The sequence below is a fragment of the Rousettus aegyptiacus genome, unplaced genomic scaffold, assembly GCF_014176215.1.
Source record: "Rousettus aegyptiacus isolate mRouAeg1 unplaced genomic scaffold, mRouAeg1.p scaffold_m13_p_8, whole genome shotgun sequence".
NCBI lineage: Eukaryota > Metazoa > Chordata > Mammalia > Chiroptera > Pteropodidae > Rousettus > Rousettus aegyptiacus.
In genome coordinates, this window is record NW_023416311.1 from 44,917,239 (window position 1) to 44,935,312 (window position 18,074).

Genomic DNA, 18,074 nt, shown 5'->3' on the forward strand with positions numbered 1-18,074 from the left:
ATAATTGTAAAAGGCTCACCAGGCAATTCTCCTACATCTGCAGTTAAGAACTACTGCATTAAAGCTAAATATAGGAACTATGACTTGGTAAAAGAAAGTCTGTATTTCCAGCAGGAGTGTCACCATTATTGCAGTAGTTCCCAGTCAGTTAGACGCTATTCAACTATATACAGAAAAATCCTGCTATTCAGTCAGATCTTCGGCACTTAACAGGAAAGCATTTTGGTTTCACAGAATGACAAGCAACCCCTCAAGTGACTGCTCCACCGCTTAAGAAGTGTAGTGTTGGGGCCAAAATGCATGTGAACTGGGGCTGTGGCCACAGTTATATCAGTAACTCTACTTCTCCATCTACAAGCCACAAATCAGTTACAAATGACCTTTTAATGGTATTTTCCAGACCCAGGGCTTATCATGCCTGAATCTCTTCCAATGTACCTTCCTTGTGCTGCCAGGCGTTCATTCAAAGAAAGAAAAGCCCTCACCATGTAAGCACAAAGCATACTTAATTACATAATACCTTGCCAAAACACAAGAGCAATGTACTCTTTGCCCTGGCCTATTGTTATTCACAATCTCACACCTGCCTAGGTATGACGGTAACGGAGGCTACTCAGATGTCAAGTGACTGTAAAGGGAAGAGCTGGGACTCAAAGCTCACTGTCCTTTATTCTGGTAGGGCACGCAAAGCACTCGTGACTATACCTGGGTAAATACCACTGTCCGTCTGCCAGAATCACTATAGAGGATCCCAGCCCTAACCTAGAATAACAGGCCACACTTGATTTTCCCATCTTTGTAATCTCCACCCTCTTACCACCTCCAAAAAGTATGATTACAACTCCAGTTGCTGGAGCTTTCTCCAGGCTCTCCAGGACACAGCTCTATTTCCACCCTATGAGTTTCCAGATGTACATTTAGATTGGAACCATATGGCCCCCACACACACCAGCTCAATGCAGCTGCACAGAAACCACCTCCTGCTGAGGCAATATTTCAGGCACCAAGCTACTATATAAAAGGAGATTCTGCAAAACAGGTATGTTTTCAAAAACAATATTAGAAGTGGGGTTTGTATATAGGGCAAAATGTTTGCAGTTTCATACTTTCGAATACATTTAATAACTGCATTAAGTGGTGCTAAGTGAATTGTTGACTCAAAATATTTTTCTTTAATTCAGCACTTCCAAAATTGTTCTGTGGAACATTTCTTTATATTTTTTGAAAAAAAAAATATTTTTAAACCCACACTAATTTTTCCTTCTAAAATGTAGTTTTACTATCTTTCTATTCTTATACACAGCACACTGAGATAATATGACAACAGTGTATCGACACCCAAGAACACACATGGAAATTCATGGGATGCATTTTTAGGCTGTAATAATTTCCAGGGAACCAGAGTCATGCTGTCCTATGTCATTTGGCCAGTAACTGCTGGTCTTCGTTGGTGTTCTGTCTTATATCTTTTGAGATGTGCCTGCCTTTGTGTATAAGGGTTATTAGGTACTATCCACTCATGCCACCTAAACTCATTCCCCATGCATGAGTGGCATATATTGTATTTTGGGACCTGCTGTTAAATGCAATCGACATGTATAAGGTGGTTTGTCATACAGAAATAGTTTCGGGGAGACTCTAAAAACAGGGTTGTTTTAAGTAGATAATCAGCCAGATTTCTGCCTTATTTATGTTAATCATTTCCTCAATAAGCCCCTTCTATTCTTTACTGACATGAGACTAGTATTTAGGGAAGCCTCACTGAATGATTTTAAATTCTGAATTTCCTAACTATTCTTTACAAACACCAAAGATTCTATAGTTTTACAAATCCTTCCCTACTTTCTTCATAAAAATCCATTTGAAGCAACTGATCTTCAAGGGCAAGGTACGATTTACTTAGTAAATACCACAAATGCAACAAATGCAAAAGTAAGGCACAATGTAAAATATTATAATAATAGCAAATTTCTAAATATACCATCACCATCGAAGATGAGTTAAAGATACCAATTTCTTGAGTTCTTCTCAAATCTTTTTCTTTCTTTTTAAAACAATTATTGGTTTGATCTTTTCCCTAAAAGTCACAAGAAATATCTTGCATCTCCAGTGTTGTCCTTGTTTGGCCCTACAAATTTTCAAGAGGTGGCCTTGGGACAGAAACAGTTCTTACTTCTTCAGTGTGTGGGTAGGTCACCAATCAATCAAAGCTGAGAGGCTTTTTATCATAAACAAGAGGCAGCTGGTGGGTATTCTCTGAAATCTGTCTGATCTTCAGAACAACCTTGAACTCTGAGGACTCTATTTGGGGTGTTGCCTTTTGATCTTTAATAAATTTCTATTCTTCTCCAACACACACACACACACACACACACACACACACACACACTCACTCTCTCACACAAAGACACACACACACACACACACACACACACACACACAGAATAATTTATTTTCTGTTCTTACAGTCTAGAAAAAAATAATTTAGCCCCACAGAGTAGACCAAAGATGAGAAAGGTCTTTTTAGTTTCCTATTGAAATGCTTCTTTAAAATTCTTTCTTATGATAGTCTTATCTTAGGTATGCTGATCAATGAGCTGGTTTCTGACAATTTGAATACAAGCTGCTTCATTTTATTAACATCTGCTACACAATAATCTTAATATAAGAAGCATAGCTTTTGGCTGTAAGAAATGTACTTGGCTCTCCATTCTCTTCTCACAAAGCATAGTCCCAAGTGAGCTCATTCATTCTCGACTATACTGATGACTACTGCAACTCATCTCCCTTCCCTGATCTCTCAGTCCGGCACTCCAGCCCACTAGGCTATTTCCATTAATGTCCACGTCATCATAAATGAAACTTAACTTGGCTTCTAAACCAGCTTATCTTTCAAACTATCCCCTTCTGCCAACAGTAAAAGCAGTCTCTAAACACCTCAAAGGAAAAAGGTGGGAGAAATATTTTTAACTCAAACCAACCATCATTACCTTTTATCAAATCTGTTAGAAAGCCCTGATGCTTCTTTTTACAAAATGGCTCCACATATTCCCTCTTCCTCTTGATTCTAGCCAATTCAGTACTGGTAAAGGGATTTACTGTCTTATGTCTATATTACCTCAAACAGATTCTCTGCTCCTGTCTGCTTCTGAGTCTTCCTACATACTGCTACCAGAATAATCTAGATTGAATATTCCCTTAGCTCTCTTCCAGGTCTAAAATTTTCTATGAAATTAATTCTCCAATACTGCTTTCCTCAAGAAGCTTTCTGGTATAATCAGTAATTTCAAATAGTTTACTACTATCTAATACATAACTCCTTGGACTGGTTCTCAGGGCAATTCATAATCTGATCCCAAACTACCTACTCTGTTTTCTCAACTATTCTTTACAAACACCAAAGATTCGGTCAGCTTAACCTAGGCCATTATTAGAACTTAGTTCTGTTTCTGAATTCCCTTTGCCCTTATACCAAGAATATGAATTAAGATCAAGGACTCTTGTTTTATTTTTAGCTCCTGCATCACCAGAACCTACAACAGTGCCTGGTAAACACCTGTCCATAAATATCTGTTTACTGGTAGTAATTAGCATTTATTGAGCCTTTACTATATGCCAGGCACTAGTCTAACTTCTTTAAATTTTTTAGTGAATCATTAAATGACACTATCTCTAATTATTTCACAAATGGCAATTGTTTTTCCTCAAATAACCAAGAAGCCTTGTCACAGGAAGTGACATTTATAGCATATCAATCATCATCTACATAGTGCATAAGACATAGTAAGTTCTCAAATGTATGCTGGGTAGAGTACAACAGAAGGGCCACTGAATTATAGGCCAGGATGTATCCCAGATATGCTATGACTGGTTATGAGATCTGGGACAAATTTCTGAAGTCCAGTTCATGTGTCTCAGTGTCTTTATCTGAAAAACCCCAACGACTGAATTATCTGACCAGGAAGAACGCTCCCTATTCTAAAATTCTATGTCTGATTTTTTTTTTCATCATATTCCTTTTCTGGGGTGCTATTAACTACTAAAAGAATGACTACCTCACTAGATTCTAAAAGTCAAATGCAGGGCTTTCCTGTGTAGAAAATAATTCTGAAAATGATTCATACTCTCAGGCTTCCATCCTCTAATGTTCCAGAAGTTGAAAAAAAATGCTACCGCAAAGGATAAAACCCATAAATTCCACATTCCTCTATCTCTATAGTATGAAGGAATGTAGGAGAACTGCTGCAAAGGACACATTCAGCCCCAAGGTACGGCCTCGACCCAAAGAGGAAATTTCCCATCACAAAACTAAACACTCACAATCCTGGAGATTAAAAGAAAAACTACTGGCAAATTCCCTGGCTCTCTAGAGTCCAGATTCAGAACACTGAGGTTCACTAATAGAATCGGGTCACATTTGGAACCTGCTCTGCCATTGGAAAAAGCATTTAATTTCTCTGGATTTCCAAAGGCACCTATCCACACAGGAAGCCAGTGTGAGAAATCCATGTACATGTAAAAAATGCACAAATGTATACATTTAAAAATGAAAAAATTTTTTTAAAACCCTCAAAAATTGCAGCACTGCTCAATGAGATGAATTACACCCATCTTTTTCAGACTAACTCTATGGCAATTTGATGATAGCAGTAAAATCTCAGGACACAAAAGGGGATGGTGGCCCGTATCACAAGGAAGTAAGAAAGTCACACATAATCTTTAAGAAGCATGAAGAAGGATCAAAGTTAGCAGGAATTAATTACTCTTTGATAAGTAGGATAGCAGTTCAATGCCCCTGCCTCCAAGCAGAGTAGCCCTCAGGTTCCAGAGAGGACTGCCAAGTTCTGGTCAAGATTTATGGTTTATAAAGAAGATACCTAGACCTGGTTCTCTCTCTACAGTTTACTAACTAATCCAAACAGTGAGATTAGACTCAGAATTCAGCCCATCTGTGGATGACAGCAAATGCAAATACTATAAAGTCACGATTTTCGATCTTGAGGCTATGGATCGATCTTGCATAGTTCATGCCCTACAACCCTGTGTCCCACAGCAGTTGTGTAGTGAGAAACCTTCAGGTAATAGAAAGGAAACAAATTAAACATGTCAAACATGTCCATGTGCCAGCATGAAAATTCCCCAAAGATACCTGGAAATCTCAGAAACATGAAGATAAAACTAGTCTTAAACCGCACTCTCAAAATACAAACCAAATTTGACTAATGATAATATAATAACCAGTTTATGAAAATTTTGTTTGTTTTTAATTAACCTACTCTGCTTCAACAGCTCTAACCACATTATATGCCTCCAATGTTAAAAGAGACATAGTTTAAACCAGGAATTGGAAAATTTTTCCTGTAAAGGCCAGATAGTAAACATTTTGGCCTTTTTTTTTTTTTTTTTTTTTTTTTTTTTTGTGGGCCAGTTTCTGTCACAATCTATATACTTCTGCCCTTACAGCACAATTTATAGAGGAATGAGTGTGGTAATGCCACGAAATATTTAATTAAAAACATAAAAACCATCCTTATCTGTAGCCCTACAAAAACAGGTGGCACGTTATATTTGGCACAGTTAGCTGACTTAGACAAAGTTCAAGACCAGAGGCCTTGAAGGCAAAAGGGAAGGAAGGATATTTGCTAAAGAATGCCATTTTTTTCCTACCCCTGCCTCCACCCTCCTTTCTTTAAAAAGGCCACTTTGAACAACATGAAATGAACAGGAGAAAAGTCTCCACGCAATTTATTTCCCAGTTTCTATCTCTGATTTTTCTTATTTCAAGAAGGGATACAAAATGCAATAACCAGAATTAACAGAAATAAAACAAAGTGATATATTGAAGAAAGGAAATAGCTTGCCTGAGAAAATTCCAGACTTCTCAAATTATTTTTGCATATGACTTTCATACTACCTTGTTACTAATCAATATATCTTATCTTCCTGTGCTAAAAGGCAAAAGGAATATACCTGGACTACTGCCAACCTCTAATTCAGCTTTCAGAAAGTAAAAGATGATCTATTTACTATCACCTGACCATAATGCTTTTCTCAGAATAAATATATTCGATCTTAAAGAATTTTCATTATAATAATCTTCCATTTTTTTAAAACTTGCATATAAACATGATCTACCTTTGTATTTACTATAACATATTGCAATTTAGAATCCTAAAAATGTAAGTGAATTTTAGGCACCCACAGAAAGGATATATTTCAATCATCAAAAAAATGTTAGTTATCCTTTTGAGTGTTAGAATTAAGCCCTTTGATCACTCCTTGCTAAAATGCAAAATGCTAACAAAGCACATAGGGGTACGAAATAGGCCTTTCCTGTCACTGCAGCCAAACTGGTTCTCATGAGGGTTGATTTTTTTCCCCCCTGAGAACATTTAGCAAGGTGCAGATACTTTTGGTTGCTACAATGGAGGAAGGAAGGGAAAAAGGTGTTTCTGACATATTCTGAGTAGACATCAGGGATGCTGGTAAACATCCTACAATGCATAGGATAGCCAGCCCCTAACTCGAAAGAATTATCCAGCCCAAACTGTCAATAGCAACGAGGCATTAGGCAGCCAAAGGTAGAGTATGTACAGTTATAAACTAAAGTGCTTCAGGTTTATCTTTTCTTTAGAAAATAGTATGTTAGATTTTCAAATACAACATGAAATATTTACTAGACACCCACTATGCACTTGTCTGCATAAAAGTGCAAAGAACATTACCTTAAGTGTACCATCTCACAGAAAAGCTAGTTATGATCTCAAGAGACTGAGTTTATTCAAATCAAATGATTTACTTCCTCCCTATCCCAAGGCGAATTTAGCAATACCCAAGCACTAGGTCTTAACTCCATTTCAGTACAATCAACTCCCACACTTGTTTGTACCTAAGCACGGTTTCAACCTTAAAATTAGCAGTTTAGCTTGAAATCTGTAACTGAAAAGGAAACTCGGTTTAGTTAAAATAGTCTACTTCCTCTCCTGATCAACCTACTAATTGCAACTATGAAAAGAAGCAAAATTTACTCCTTTAGAGTTCCTCCTCCTCTTCTTAGTTCTACGTATACTGTAAAAGCTGATGCTGCCAAGAACTTGACCATCAAGACAGAAGGGGCCAAATCACAATGACTTTACAGTCCAGCAACCAGAAATCATATCCCAGCTGTTGAATAGCCTCCCATTTTTTTAAAGATCTGTATGGAAGTGAGGGAAGAACAAGGGAAAACTCAGACTGTTGGACTCAAAGAAGCTAATAAGTAAGCACTGGATCAGCAGCAGCTACTGAACTACTCCTAGGAAAATCTCGACATGTAAGAGTGTCGAAAGTTTTAACAGCTATTACAAAAAGTAATAGCTGACTCAAAGTAAAAATAATAATAATAATAAAAGTGATAATTTTAGGCAATGCTTTGCCTACCCACAGCCTAGATATCCCTTATTGCTAATTAATAGGTAACAGAGAAAATCTTCCATAAATAAATGGGATTGCAACATCTCCCAAACAAACATATTTGTTTAGGCCCTGAGAGCAGTGCTGATCTGGGAACACATTCAATTCCACTGAAAAAATAATAAACTTGAGCCTTTAGACCAGATGCAGTCACAGGTGTCTGCCTCAGTTGGTGTATATGCAGGAAGCTTGAGTTATGAAGCACGTTGGGCAGGAGTCCTATAAGACTAGTGGACTCAGGAATGGATGGAAGAACTCAGCCTTTCCAGAGGTTTTCATGTTGCAAGCATTTCTCCTGAATGCTTGCTTGCCACTACTGTCAAAGTTCTATTACTTCCCAAAAGTCACAGATCTCTAACATTATACCAAAAGAAATGAAACAAACTCCCAAATATACACCTGCACAAATCCCAGTAACAAGTGCTGTAGTTTATAAACAGAGTGCACTGGAGTATGGAGAACCAAGGGAGATCATATTTTTCAATGTATCATTAAGGTTCACAGATTTCTGAAAGCAAGATAAAAAACAATTGGGGGATTGAGGACGACTTTCATTAAATATCAACTATGTTGGACCTTTAAATAGGTACTCGAGATATAATCCATTTAGGTATATTTTTATATGTGTGTTATATTTTCACAGTAAAAGTTTAAAAAAACAAAAAGACATGAACGTCCCCACCATCCAATGTCTTTCAATCAAATACTTAGGTAATTACATTCTCGCTTTCTTACTTGATAAATGTTATCTGGGCACAAAGATAAAATCTGCACTTCATTTTCACATTTTCTATCAGTCCCAAGGGTTAATATTAATCCCTATGGTCGTATGCTACACTAGTTATTTAAAGATTGAGCATTTGTTATATAAAACCTACTCATTAATTTAATTCTCCAGATCCAAACATAAGACATATCATGCACACTACTGATAGTAAGCAACTTGTGAAATCTGCTTTTTAGAAGTGATACAGAATTTCAGGAAGACTGTAACAGTGTTTCTCTTTTCCAACTGTGAAAATCCTTACATTACCTCAAAGCATCTTTAGGGCATTAGGTCCTGGCCAGACTCTCTCAGAATGGATTTTTAAGTAAAATTAATGAAAAAATTTTATTAATTTTTCTAGCTGAGATTTATTAACCCTAAAATATACAACTTAAGCTAAAACAGTGAAGGCCAACTGCTGACTCCAGATCTCAAAGGAATTTCTCCCAGGACAGGGCAAGCCTTCCAAAGACTATCTTAGCTGCAGGAAGCTGCTCCAGGGTGGGAGAAACTAGAGCACCCTGAGTTGGGCCCACTCAGCACCCTGAGTCTGGCCAAGTGGTGGAAAACACAGCATTGTGGGAGGGAGGAAATAGTGAAAGCCAGAATAACAGCAAATTGGTTGCTCTCAATCTAGGATGGTTTTAAAACATATCTTGCTTACCAGATGGACTACAGATCATTCTGAAGGTTCCATATTAACTGAAAGAAACTAAAATGGATACGTCAGAGGAAATCAATCTCTTTCTAGCTAATCAGTCTATTAGACATCAACAATTGTATCTAGTGACTGACTAGCTTGGCCCTAATTAGACTACGGAATTCAGTACCCAAACTCAACAAAGAAATATAATACATTGTAACTTAGTTGTATTACATTTAGTGTTCTCATCCAATTAAGGTTTACATAAGAGAAGTAGTGAAAAAAATAATAACTCAAATGCTGAATGCTGTGCTACATAATGGTTTTCATTATACTGTTTAGCTCTGAAGTGAGCTACAAAACATTCTGGGAGAGATATAAATCTCAAGCATTAAATGTTTCAGAAAAAAGGAGCATATTCATTAGGGCTTCATATAAAATGTTCCTTTCAAAAAAAAAAAAAAGTCATAAGCTAAGGAGCCACAGAGTAACATGCTCTAGCTTCTGCATCAGATCTTTCCATAAGCAGACTGGGGTCTAACAGTAGGCAAAGAATTACTAAGAGGCAGGACAGCTAGCAGCTGAGAGCCTATCCTCCAAAGATCACCTATTTAAGCTTTTAGCTGTGTGATTTTGGGGTAGTTCACCTCTCTGTGCCTCAGTGTCCTTACCTACTGGATAATGGTTGTGGGAATCATGTTTATCATGGAAGACACATAGGCTGATGTCAGACACATGAGTTGGGCTTACAGCATGTTTATCCTGTCCACCTGCTTGGGGATTCACTGGATCTTCAAAACTCAATCAGCAAAAGGTGCCTTTTTGCACTGAAAATCCAGTACTGAAAATCTGAGAAAGACATCCTTAAGTATAAAAGGCTCCACGTACCAAACCCTCTCCTCCTCTTGCACACAAAACAGAACACACACAGGGCCTTCTCTTCCAGGATCCACTGTCACTTTCCATCAAAAGTATTAAGCTCTAAGCAGAACTTCAGGCCCTTGACAAGACTAGGACTGGATATTAAAATACTAGAATTAACTTTGTCTAAGATTTCCTAGTAACTGAATGAGTCACTCAGTTCTTTAGAGACAGTAAAATGTCAAGGTTGTGAGAGAACCCCTGCCCCAGATGTTTCCATAAATCATTTCTAAGTGATCAAACTAAAGCCAAAGGACATTATTAAACACTTAAGTAAAATATATCAGTTCTTTTGCTTTTCCCTATAATGAATAAATTCTAAAAATAGGGTTATGTGAGGTGGGGGAGCATTATTAAAGAGCATATTAAACAAGGATTAGAACTCCTTTTGCTCTTGCTTCACAGGTTTTACTCTTTTATCTAATTTTATCAAAAAGCACTGGACAAACTCTAAAGTCAAGATTCAAAGATAGCCCGCAGTGCTTATCTCAGTATATTTACCCTATCACACTACTTAGGAGAAGCAGAGCTTTTTAAAACTTTTGATATATCTGTTTACAACAAGATTTTCAATACCTCTCTCCTGCAAAATATTTTGAGTGTTCTGTATTGATGACAGCATTCACAAAGGGATCTTTTTCACTTTCATAACAATGCAGGTAAAGTCGGTAGTTTAATTTTTAAAAATTCAAGCCTTTTGCCCTAGCATATCACAATAACGGCTAGGATGCTCTTTGGTCATTGAAAATGTCAGAGACAAAAAAATTAAAACGTCAACTTGTTCACGTCTTATGTTTCTCCATCCCTGAGTTAAGCAGTTGTTAAGATCAGCTTGTGAGGGTTTTGAGTTCTGCAGGTTCATTCATTACAGGGGGACACTACACAACTTGTTTCATTAAAATTTCTTAAGTATACTGGTCACTAGCAAAAAAAAAAAAAATCTAGAAACTGAAATACACGCGGCGCGGTTATCCTTCTAAATAGAATCGGTTGTCTCCGTTCGCTTATTTTTAGTAACTTCATATAAAACACTGAAGATGGGTCGTTTTCCTAACTCGTTTTACAATTGCAACACTGGACACAGGGCTGAGCGCCCCACAGCTTCCGGCTGGAGTATGACACGCGCTTCCCCACTAGGCTACAACGTCTGCTCCAAACAAACCCGATGTAATAGCTGAAAAATGACGACACTAAAACCTAAGGTCTGCAACACGAAATAAACTTTTGTTTATTTCTTAACAGACAGCACGGTAAAAACACCGTCCCAATGGGGTCTGTGTGATCCATTTTCACGACTGGGTGCGCGCAGGGGATCTGTGCAGCTTAATCCTGTGTGGGGCGAGGGGTTACCCAAAAGCGGTAACCAGGCGCTGATCAGGCCAGGGAGCGCCTCACGCCGCGCCCGTTCGCCGGCCAGCAGGTGCCCGAGGGCACCCTAACAGGCCCGGGTGCGACTGCGGGAACATAGCCACTTCCCCCGAACGCGATCCCGTCACCGCATGCCGCCCGGCACTTTGTTAACTGGGGCGCCCGGAAAGAGAAGGCTCCCGGGTCGCGGTCACCGCCGTCCCAACGCTGCAAAACCCGGCGGGAAGGGGCTCGGATTCTCCCCCAATTCGGGCTCTTCTTGTCCCGGTGCGGAGTCTCGGAAGGAGAGAGAGGTCGAGGTAGAGCGAGTAACTATGGGTCCCCACGCCTGCCCTCTCGGAGCTCCGCGCCCCTGGTGCTTACCTGGGGAAAGGAGCCCTCGCGGCGCGGGCTCCTGGGGTAGTCTAAGTGACCCCGGTCCAGCATCAGGTAGAGCGAAAAGATCACCACGCAAAAGATCGCGCTGCCGAACACGGTGAACTGGCGACTTAACTTCATTTTCCTCGATAGACTCGGGGCCAGGACAGTGATCACCCGGAGGAGGCAGACCCTGGACTCCCGGAGGCGGCCGCCGGTGGCTCCCAGCTCGTGTCCTTCGTGCTTTCGGCTGCGGGCGAGGGTCCCGGCCGCGCTCCGCACCTAGTCTCCCGACACCGCCACGCGCCCTCGGCCTTCGCCCTGGCCCGCCGCTCTCCCTGGGGCCGGGCGTTCCTCCCGAGGCGAGCCCAGCCTGCAGCCCGGAAGGGGCTCCCGAAAACTTGGTCTCGAGCTTAGCGCTGGTACCCCGCGGGGCGAGCGCCGCAGGCAGACGAGAGGTCGCTGCCCTGACTTCCTGCCACCGCCGCCCCAACCCGAGTCCGCAGGAAAAGTTTTCTCGACAAGGGCACGCGGGTCCTCTGCACCCAGGGGGTGCGGGTTCGTTGGCTCGGGGGCCGGCGGCGCGAAGCTGGGTCCCAGGAGCCTAGAGGAAAGAACCAGGTCGGGAGGAGCCGGGCCCCACAAGTTAGCGCCGGGACTGCCGGCCCCGCCCGCGCCGCGCGGCCCCCGCCTCCCCGGCCTGAGCCCCTTCCTGCTGCCGCCGCTGCCGCCGCCCAGGCAGGGCCGGGAAGCGCCCTGGGCGCGGAGACGCGCGGATCGGGCAGGAGTTGCCTCGGGACTCGCGGCCCCCCGCCGGCCTCTGCCGCCCCCTGCCGCTCCTCCCTCTCCCCTCCCCGAGCCGCGCTGCGCAGGGAGGGTGCCGGGGGCAGGCGGCGACGGCGCGCGGAGGAGGAAAAGGAGAGCAAGGAGAGGACCGTCCCCGGAGAGGAGCCCGCTCCAGCTGCAGCCGCAAGTCCCCTCCCTCCCGCCTTCCCGCCCCGCTAACGCGGAGATGGCGGCGGCAGCCACGAAGGAAGCGCCGGTTCTCCAGCGCCACTCGGCGTTCCTAACCGCCCGCCACTAGCAGGAGGAAACAGCCGCGGCGCGGCAGCCACTGGGTCATTCGGCGCCCGCAGCCCCGGAGCCCAGCAGCCCGCTGGCCCCGCCCCTTCCCGACTCGTCGGGATGACGGGGCGGCCCCCCCGGCGCCCAGTCACAGCGCGCGCCCGCCCGCCTCCGCCTCCCTGCACCCTGGCCGTGGGAAGACCTCGGGCTGCTGTTCTGACCTGGGGGGCGGCCCGCAGCCCACGTTCCACGGAGGCTGCGCTTTCTACCCACTTCCATTCCGCTGTCCAGGCTTCCTGTCCTTGAGGACTCGGGCCTCGCGCGCCTTAGACGGGAACTCCGGGAGGAGCCGTAGGAAGAGAAAGGAGAAGGGGGAGACGAATTCTGTCCATATTCATCTTTTCCTCCGTCGCTTTTGGTGACCTCTTGGTGAAACCCGAGGGAAAGGAGTCTGCAAAAATACTCTCCAGGCAGGTGTAGACATCTACATCTGGCCGCCAAATCTATGAGGGAAACCTTGAGAAGTGATTCTTATGCCTGCTATTGACTTATTATCTCGCAGCTGAAAATTCACCCTTTTTTGACTGCGCTGTGAAAATGGATCTGGGCCTTTTAAAGTAAGTTTTCCTTTGCCAGCAGGGGCTGAAGCTTTGTCAGTAGATGGAGCTGAAGGGACATTACAGGGGGGAAAAGGAGGTTTCTTCTTGGTTTTGTTTTATTGGTAGGCAAGCTCTTGTAACATACCTGGGTGTCTCCAGTGCCAAGTTCCTGTAGTGCTTGGCGGCCAGCAGTTTTTTTCTCCCGTCCTCACTTCTAGGTTTTGTAGTGGAAGGCGTAAAGTGGGACACTACCCTATAAATGGCTTTCCAGGCATGTAGAGACCAATTTTGAAGCGAGTTCCAGAGGCAGATTTCCAATGAGTTATGAAGGTGTGACATCACAATGACTTCTCTGCCATTCAATGAACCAGGCTGTTCCCTCTTCAATAAGGACTGAATCTTAGCCCTGGAAGGGGCTAGGGGAACCTCTTCTTTGAGAACTCTATTTCCCAGCCCCTTATAGCTGCTATTTCTGTATTCTCTAGGATTCTGTTCTCACTGGTGAATCTCTCATTACTTTAATCCCCTATTGCAGTTAATAATTATTTTTATTAAGCATTTTATTTTTATTAAGTTTTACCTGTATTCTCCAGCTTATTTGGTTGGACTTAGTGGTGGCCTACAATTTGTGAGGTTAAGATGCCAGAGCTTCCCTTATATGATGTGGAACAGAGAATCCAAAGGTTTTGGACTTATTATATGAAACCTGCAAACCCATCACCCAACTATACTCCATGCAAAGGTGCAGAAGACACTCCCTTCACTGAAGAACTGAGAAATACATTAATGAGATGTTCCCCTCTGTAGGCCATGTGTGACCGTAGAGAATACCATTATTGAGATGGGCTCCTTGATTTCAGTGGGGATGACAGAATCCCGAATAGCAGAGTCCAAGCAGCATTTAATCACCAGAGATGATGTGGGTACATCTGCCTTTAAGGGCAGCAGGTGTGTACAGACAATCAGACTGCCTTGGTCCATGTGGATGGCCTAGAAACAAAAGAGATAGGTAGCATAATACTAATAGAGTACTGCTTCATATTTATAGCAGGAAAAGGTCTAAACCAAGTGACTAAAACTTGACATGAGTCACCATAGTGGATAATTAAAGCCTCTTGCTCAGTTTTCAGACCTAAATGAATTCACAGACTCTGAATCCCTTGATAGAAGGAGGGTCTGGGTCCCCTTTAGGAAGGACCTTACGTCACTGCCACCAGTACACATTGTAAATGTTCCCTCGAATCTTCCCCGGAAAGATATGTGGCCATTTACTAGAGTGATGGTGCATTGGAGACAAGGAAATACGCAAATCTTTTAAAGTTTACCGGACACTGGCTCTGAACCGATGCTAATTCCTAGGGACACAAAATGCCATTGTGACTCTCCAAGAAAGTTGGAGTTTACCCTGGTCAGTAGACAGAGGAAGTCTTTGCTCATGTCCAACTCACAAATGGTTCTGTTTGTTCAGTTGATCCACATACCCATTGTGTGATTATTTTCTCAGTCCTAAAACTGACACTAACTACACATTGGCTTCCTTTCCAGGGTTCAAGGCCCATTACAGTACAAAGATCTAAGTGGGAAGTTCCTGGAACTTTCACTCCCTTACAAAATAGTAAACCAGAAGCAACTAGTGCTACCATAAAAGACTTGAAAGAAGCAGTTAAGTCATATGCCCACTTAACTCACTGGATTGGCCAGTGCAGAACTCATATGAATCTTGGAGAATAACTATGGACTGTTATAAACTTAAACATAGGAGGTAATTTCAATTGTGGCTACTGTTTCAGATGCAGTATTTTTACTGAAACAAATCAACACAGCACCTGGTAAACAGCTATTGACTTGGCTAATGCTGTCTTCGCTATACTGATTTATAAAAACCACCAGAAGCAGCTGGCTTTTACCTAATGGGGGCAACAGTATACCTTCACATTACATCCTCAATGGTATATCGATTCTTCTTAATGTAGTCTACAGAGATGTTGATCATCTTGATATTCCACTAGTTCATTTTGGTTGCTCATAATGAAAACATTATGCTGATCGAAACTGATGAGCAGGTAGTAGCAAATATTTTAGATGCCTTAGTAAGATGTATTTGAACTAGAGGCCAAATATGAGGTGACAACTCTAAAGTGGTCCTAGCAAGGCCTGTACTTCAAGGGTGGGGTAAGTTCAAGGATAGGACCAACTATACAGGAAAAAGCCACTGAGAGATGAATCCAAGCACATAGTGTGGGTTAGATATGAGGATGGGAAAAAAGAGTGGAGTGATTGCTGCAGAGACTGGTCATACCGATCATGAGGCTATGAAAGGACAGCAACAATCCAGATAGTAGGAAAAGAACACCCTAAACTCTGGGAAGTCAAGATTTGGGGGAAGAATCACTAACTTCTCTCGACTTTTACCTTGAGGGCACTTGGCCTGGCATGTCAACTCAGAATGCTTTGGTAACTACCCATTCTTAAGTTAGATCCTAGATCCTTAGATTGCAGGACTTAGAGCCTCAGTCTTTAGATTTTAAACTAAGGGCTGTTGACCTTTCAGGTGGATGACCTCTACCTGAGATGACAGACATTGATATGGTTCCGCCTAGCCTAATATTATTGTCAGTCTCTTGTGCTCTCTATTTACCATCTAAGAAAAAAACAAAAACAAAAACAAAAAAAAACAAATTTTCTTATATGCTCTCTCTAGACCATAAGTACTGCTCTGAATTTAATTGATTGCTGCATCTTTCACTCCCTCCTGACCCCATTGACAAAAACTTAACAGCTGTTCCTTTGAACACTGAGGAATCAAACCTTGACCCCCCATGTCAGCAAAATGCTGTTGTTGAAGTCACTACAAATCTATTAGCAGAATGTAGTTCACCTGTACTATAAGGGCTAAGCTGGTTGGCTCTGATGGACAGATTGTTTCCTCCAAAGCACCCCGGCCTACTTTGCAGGAATTTTTTTAGCTCCAATCAAGGAGTTTGTTTATCACAAGGGGCAAAAAATTGGCTGATCCTTGTTGTATAATAAATGATATTTATACTTCTAATATAGTTTATGCCCCCAATAGTGTACTACTTTTTATATTTAGACCTAACAAACATAAACTTGTCTAAATTCTATAATGCAAGTGATTCTAGACAATCACATTGCCCAGGCTTCTTGCTGTCCAGTCAACATAGAATATATTTAAATACCAAGACCTGTTGCTGTGTTTGGACTAATGAATCAGGATAGATGGAGCAATCCATTTCTTACCCTAAAGAGAAAGTAGTCTGTCTCGCTAAGGTCAGTCTCAGCAGTACCTGAGACACTGCATAGCTCTGGATGGGGGGCCTTTTCGCAATTTATCCTTCAAGTTGGCCTGATCATCCTGCTAGGAGTCATAGTCATGGTCACTCTCATTTTATGTGACCTAAGACAAATAGAAAAGATTTGGCCCAAGCCCCTACAATTAATCAGTACAGTTGATTAAGCAATCTAATGGGTGAGCCAAACTCCCGAAAATAATTCTTATTTGACTACATGAAAAGTCAGGGAGTAGTTATTGGGAGACAGCTCTGCCACCACGTGACCATACATGTCTTCACATAGGCCAGACAGACAAGTCTAACCAGAGTCTTGTTGGAATGCCCTGAAATTCCTCCTTAACCAAGGAGAGATGTTTCTCGTGAGAAACTGTCAAGAGGAGTCTTGCAGAAGGCTGCCATAAAACCATTTCTTACCCATCTCCCTAGTTTCAGTTGAGCACAGGACTTTCCACCTTACTGCAACTTTCTTCAATGGCAGCCACAGCTTTTGTGTAAGTCTAGAACTGCCTGGCTATGGTTTAGATGGCCTCTCTAGCAGATCAACCCATTACTTCTGTCTCTGTCATCAGGTCCCTCCAGTTAGTGTCATTCTATAGGACTAAAGATGGGAGGCAACACCATGCTGGTATTGTCTTTGCTGTATAAGTAACAAATTATCTGAATTGAGTTGAGCCTATGGTCATCTTCCTGGCTGAATCTCTAGAAGTGTGGCAAGCTAACCTAGCAGCTCAGTAGTGATCCTTGTGGCTATGTTAGCCACCACGTTGCTGCTTAGGGGCTGCTCAACTACTTATTACTCAGAGAGGTAGGACTTTTCTCATCTGAAGGGTGAGCAAAACCATTCTAACTCAGGGGGAAATACTTATGCAAAAAAGTAGGGGTGAACAGAAGCAAGACTTTGACATATTGGGGCAACGAAAGGCTGCAGGGATAGAGCAAATGGGGAGAGAGATGGAAGATATGAGAAAAAGAAGTTAAATGAAAGATCAGGGTGGTAGAGGAGATTCAGTGATGGGTCTGGTGGAGAGAATCAGTCTAGAAAGGAAGAATGCCTCCTTCCCTCTGAGACCAAAGAAGTCAGCCTCCTCCATATCGTTTCCAACTCCCATTACCATCTGGTCTGTCTCCTCAGGTCTCCTGACTAATTCTGCCCTATTGTCACCACTTTCCCCATACTCCATGTTTTAAATGTCAATCACACTTTCTTGCTTAAAATCCATCAGCAGTTTCCAACCGCCTTCAGGTTTGATTCTATTCACATTAGTATGAACCCTAAGTTCTTTCAAGTTCTGACCTCTGCCTTTTTGTTCAGCATTTTCTCCTAACACTCTTTCAGATAATAATCTTCTCTCTAGTCATGCTGAACAATTGCTTTCTCCTTAATGAGTCAAGCAAACAGGGCCACTATGTATGGTTGTACAGAATGCACGTTGGACATCTCTAAGAGATGCCATCTGTATTGCTGACATTGTCAGTTTGTACAGTTATTAGAACTATTTTCTAGAATATGACGGTAAAGTGTCTTATTCTAATAAAATTAATATAATATGACAATTTTGTGACATATGGAAGTAAAGTACCTTGAAGAAAAG

General features: G+C 42.0%; 2 protein-coding genes across 3 annotated transcripts in view; one reads left to right on the forward strand and one right to left on the reverse strand.

Moving 5' to 3' along the window:
* The window catches only part of MAN2A1 (mannosidase alpha class 2A member 1), a 147,246-nt gene extending 135,105 nt beyond the window's left edge, over nucleotides 1-12,141 (reverse strand). Inside the window, exon 1 of the mRNA XM_036225366.1 lies at nucleotides 11,514-12,141. Coding sequence (XP_036081259.1) covers nucleotides 11,514-11,648 — 135 coding nt within the window. The 5' untranslated portion in view covers nucleotides 11,649-12,141. The remainder of the gene's footprint in view (nucleotides 1-11,513) is intronic.
* Nucleotides 12,142-12,764: 623 nt separating this feature from the next.
* PJA2 (praja ring finger ubiquitin ligase 2) overlaps nucleotides 12,765-18,074 on the forward strand; it is a 284,158-nt gene continuing 278,848 nt past the window's right edge. For both annotated transcript variants that reach the window (XM_016137236.2, XM_016137237.2), the window contains exon 1: nucleotides 12,765-13,189. The gene's annotated coding sequence lies outside the window, so the exon portion shown is untranslated. The remainder of the gene's footprint in view (nucleotides 13,190-18,074) is intronic.